The sequence below is a fragment of the Propithecus coquereli genome, unplaced genomic scaffold (assembly GCF_000956105.1).
Source record: "Propithecus coquereli isolate 6110/MARCELLA unplaced genomic scaffold, Pcoq_1.0 Scaffold111, whole genome shotgun sequence".
Taxonomy (NCBI): Eukaryota; Metazoa; Chordata; class Mammalia; order Primates; family Indriidae; genus Propithecus; species Propithecus coquereli.
Genome location: NW_012135081.1, coordinates 6,278,156 through 6,283,358, shown reverse-complemented (window position 1 = coordinate 6,283,358; position 5,203 = coordinate 6,278,156). Strand labels below are relative to the sequence as shown.

Here is a 5,203-nt window from a genome sequence, read left to right as displayed (position 1 = left end):
GTAGGAACACTCATACACTGCTGGTGGGACTGCAAACTAGTGCAACCTCTGTGGAAAGCAATATGGAGATACCTTAAAGAGATACAAGTAGAACTACCATTTGACCCAGCAATCCCATTACTGGGCATCTACCCAAAAGAGCAAAAGTGGCTCTATGAAAAAGACACCTGCTCATGAATGTTCATAGCAGCACAATTCACAATTGCAAAGATGTGGAAACAACCCAAGTGTCCATCAATACATGAGTGGATTAATAAACTGTGGTATATGTATACCATGGAGTACTATTCAGCTTTAAGAAACAATGGTGACATACGTAACCAAAACATCTGTACCCCCATAATATACTGAAATATAAGGGGGAAAAAAAAAAGAAACAATGGTGATATAGCACCTCTTATATACTCCTGGAAAGCGCTGGAACACATTCTACTAAGCGAGGTATCCCAAGAATGGAAAAACAAGCACCACATGGACTCACCATCAAACTGGTATTAGCTGATCAACATTTAAGTGCACATATAAGAATAACATGTGTTAGATATTGGTCAGGGGGAGGGGGGAGGGGAGAGGAGGGGACGGGCATATTCACAAACAATGAGTGCGATGCACACCTCCGGGGGAATGGACACACTTGAAGCTCGGACTTGGCGGGGAGGGAGTGTAAGGGCATCATACATAACCTAATCATCTGTACCCCCATAACATGCTGAAATAACAAACAAACAAACAAAAAAAAAACAAGTAGGTGGTAGAAAACCTTATGAAAACTGCTTGAAGCTTAAAAATAATGAAGGAATTTTCACGTATTTAGTTGTTCCTTTACTAATTGAACATTTACTGAGTGCCTATTATGGGCATGGCACTATTATTTTCAGTAAGACCATCATTCCTGCCCTTAAGCCTGGGAGCCAAAGCCACTGACATGTAGCTAAGAAAGAAGGTGAATAGAGAGGAGGTGAACACAGTTAGCAGATGATATGAGACCCCTTGTTCATAACTTAATCCTCATTGAAAGCTCATTGTGGGTGAGGGTGGAGGCAAAATACTACTTTATTAGTTCTCGTGCTCTTTGGAGTCTTATGTTCCCTCTGAAAGAGAGAAAAGAAATTGGTCATAACAGATATGGATGTGGAAAGGAGAAGCATCTTGAGAGAAGTCAAGAGCCACAGGGTGGAAGAACATGGGTTTTTGTATGCTTCCAACTTCCTAAAATGATTCATATCCTAAAGGCTTCTAACAAAGCTTGTTGAGAGCTTGGAAAGTGAGAGATGGGTAAAAAGCCAAGGTTACTTAAAATACTTAGAAATGTTGAGGACAGCAAATGTTAAAACCAGTTAGAATGGCTGTATGGCTGAGCAGTTAAGCAGGTAGGCTTGGCACCAGACATATTTGCCTTCTGGTCCAGGCACTTACCTGTGTGATCTTGTGCAAGTTATTTCACCTCTGAGCTTCAGTTCCCCAGATTTAAAATGGGGTGGAATTTCCAGGTGGATCTAAGAAGTCCATGTGCAGCATGCCTTGCTAATTCACTGCTCTAAGTATATAAGTCTCAAATAATCAAGGCTCTTTACTTGACAAAAATCTATCCTGGGTTCCCTTATACATTTGTTCATCCATCCATCCATCCATCCATCCATCCAACCATTCATTTATACATTCACTGTTTAACAACTATTTACTGAGCACCTACCACTGCTTAGCATTGAAGATGGAATTACAATCAAAAAGATATTATCCTCGCACTCCTGGGCCTTAAAGACTAGAGGCAAATACAGATTTTATATACATAACATTATTATGATACTATTAATGAGAAAGCACAGGATAATGCAGGGGAATGTAACTTGGGGATCATTCTTTTCACTACTCTTGAAATTCCATTTTACCATCCTCTAACTTTGCAGCTCCCACTCATCAGTAACACACTACGGTCTGACTTCTTCCTACCCAACCTCCGACTTCCACATTTGCTGAAAATGGATGTCAGCCTAATGACACCCTGTCAATTCTCATACTTTTATTCTTCATATTAATCACTCTCTGCAGCATTTCACATTAACAAAAGCCTATGTTTCTAGAGATATTCTCTTCTCATGAATTCCACAGATCTTTTGCCTTTCTTATTATCCCTTCTCCTTCTTCTGCTATTTAAATTTTGGGAGGATCCTTCACATTTAAAATTTAAGTTTCTTCTATACATGCTTCTATTCATGACCTCATCTATTCCCACCTTATCACTTACCGTCTACATGGTAAGGATTGCTCAATCCATAGATCTGGTCCCAAATTCAAATGCCTTGACATTATGGGAATTTAACTTATTTTAAATGAGAATTTAACTTAATTAAAAGCTAAAATTATCATCTCTACAACTTTTTTCTGACTCTTTTGATTGAAATTAATGATAATAACATTTAATTGGTCTTCTTGGATTGAAAGTTTGTGCTCCTGCCCACAATATTCTTTCTACCCAAATTTCCCTTTCTCTATTTTTGCTTGCTTGTCTTAGTCCTACCTGCCAAGACCCAATTTAAGTGGCATCCCTTCTGAAAACATTGTCGCTTTCTAACCATTGAATAACTTAATTGCTTTTTCACTTATAAAACCCTACTCATTTCTTTATATTAACACTTAAGAGGTTGTAATTTATTTATTTTGACGTCTCTCTCATTGGACTGAAGTTTAACTCACTGTTGAGTGGCTAGTAATGAGCAGACAGCTTGGTACATAGTAGGGAGTCATTTATTAAGGCTTTAATTATTAAGTTCTTTAAAGATTCAAAAGCTTTTTGACTGTATCCTTGAAGGCTTGTTTTACCTGTTGGTTCCTTAGGGTATAAATAAAGGGGTTCAACAAAGGAGCAACTGAAGTAATAAGTAGAGCTACTGCCATGTTGAATGTGGTGCCTTCTTTTGCTGAGGGCTTAATATACATGAAGAAGCAGCTTCCGTAAGAGAGGGAAATGACAATCATGTGGGAAGAACAAGTGGAAAAGGCTTTTGTCCTTTGCTGGGCAGAGGGGAGCTTCAGAATAGTCTTGATGATGAATGTATAAGAAAGAATCACTATCATGAGAGTGACCACCAGGGTCATAGATGCCACAAGAAAGACAACCTTCTCTATGAGGCTTGTGTCTGAACAGGAGAGTTCCCGAAGAGGCTCATAGTCACAGAAATAATGATTCAGCCTGTTGGATGCACAAAAGTCCTGCTGACTCATCAGGGTGATTGGTGGTATAATAGCCATTAACCCAGCCAGCCAAGAACAGAGAACCAGTTGGTTACAGACTCTACTGCTCATGATGGTCGCATAATGCAGGGGTTTGCATATGGCCACATAGCGATCATAGGACATGGCAGCCAAAAGATAAAACTCTGTTGCCCCAAGGAATATGGCAAAGAAATACTGAGTGAAGCAGCCAGCAAAGCTGATACTCTTGTTCCCTGTTGTGATGCTAAGCAGGACCCTGGGAATAAAGATGTTTGTGAAGAAAATTTCCAAGAAGGAGAAGTTCCGGAGAAAGAAATACATGGGGGTCTGAAGGTGGGAATCCAGCAAGGTGAGGATGAGGATAGCCAGATTTCCACTGATGCTGAGTAAATAGGCAAGGAAAAGAAAGGTGAAAACTGCCACCTGGAGTTCAGGGACATCTGTTAGACCCAGAAGGATGAACTCAGTCAACTTGGTTTTATTTTTCATTGTTGAAAAAATTTTGAGTCTCAAAGTGAAAAAGAGAGTAATCAAAGGTGAGAAAGGAAGAGGTGCTCTGAAATGGACAGGTGAAACCTGAGAACAAAATGAAACGGACCATGAACTTTTCCTCTGATGATGTGATCCAGATGACTGGCCCATTGGAATGCTGTTGGATCCTCCCCAGTCCTGTTTGCCCTAGATAGAAAAGTTCTTGTCATTATTTCCCCATGTGACACTCTCCCCAGTACCAGCATGAAGCAAGTGTCTATCTCACAGATGATGTTGAAAAAGTTGTGAAATAAATTAATAAAGGAATGCCTCCAGCTGCTACCTCCTTCCAGAATAGTTACTAATTTCACCCCCTCTTCACTTTCCTTACTTCCCATTGACTCCACCCATTGCCCTACTTCCTTTGTCTGCCTAACTCTTCTCAGAATTGCTGTTTTTCTTACTCTTCCCTGCCTTGTTTGTTCTTTTTTCATATAATTATAACAATCTTTCACTTTTCTTCTAGTTCAACTCCCTTAATTCCCTTGATCCCAAAAAGCGTCAGCTCCTCATTTCTTCCCAATGGACCCTCTAAACTTTTCTGCCTATGTCTGTTTATTAGAATTCAAAGATCTCTGTATTAGGATTATGCCATTCTGTCCTTTGAAGCATTCTACACACCTGTCTAGGGGTCAGTAAATATTAGATTAGAATAATAATCTGCACTTAACTTCCCCAAACACATTCAAAATCTTTAGATCTAGAGTTTTGCTTTCCTGTAAGGATAGGGAGATTCTATTACATGCCAAGGATATTTTAGGAGCTTGAGAATATTTAAAGCAGGAGCTTTTAACCAGGGATTCATTAATTCCTAGGTTAGATTTACTCTGTCTGTGAATCCACTAAATCATGTGTAAAACATTTTGTGTATGTGGGTATGTGAATTCTGTGGGGGAAAGCATATAAAATTATAATCCAGGATTTTCTGAGCTCCATATTTGAACATTTCATGGCATTTCAAGTTTCTACTTACTTGTAAGCTCATGTGGTGAAAGAGTCACATTATCTTTGAGTGTCCTTATTGATATATTCAAGACTTTTTCTAGTCATTTTTTATAAATATTTATAAGGCAGAAGCTTTAAAACATTTTGACCACAATTCATTCTAAAGTTCATATATTTTTTCAGCAAACATGTACATATCTTAACTTAAAAGTTTCACAGAATATTTCTTACTACATATGATATAATCTGATGTTTTCTATTTTAAGGTTTTTTCAAATGCTGGTTGAAACTCACTAAATTGATTTTATAACCCCTTAATGGATCACAGTCCACAGCTGGAATCAGGGATTAAGAAAAGTTACACAAGGTTCTAGCTGCCCTTGTCCTCTTGGTTACCAACCTGGAGTCTTCAGGGAGTGGTTGAGTATTCACATCTGTATCAGTTTCAGGTTTCATAACTGCAGAGAAGTAAAATCAATGAAGCTATAAACAGGAAGCATACTTCCTCACTTGT

At 38.7% G+C, this 5,203-nt stretch overlaps 1 protein-coding gene across 1 annotated transcript; it reads right to left on the bottom strand.

Moving 5' to 3' along the window:
- Positions 1-2,772: 2,772 nt before the first annotated feature.
- Positions 2,773-3,702, bottom strand: LOC105816242 (olfactory receptor 2AP1). Its single transcript, XM_012651608.1, has one exon. It carries the CDS (start codon positions 3,700-3,702, stop codon positions 2,773-2,775), a length of 930 nt encoding a protein of 309 aa, XP_012507062.1.
- Between the last annotated feature and the right edge of the window lie 1,501 nt (positions 3,703-5,203).

Bases quoted from the DNA above. Each gene is read 5' to 3' on its own strand.
- LOC105816242 (XM_012651608.1), bottom strand. From the start codon at position 3,702: ATGAAAAATAAAACCAAGTTGACTGAGTTCATCCTTCTGGGTCTAACA.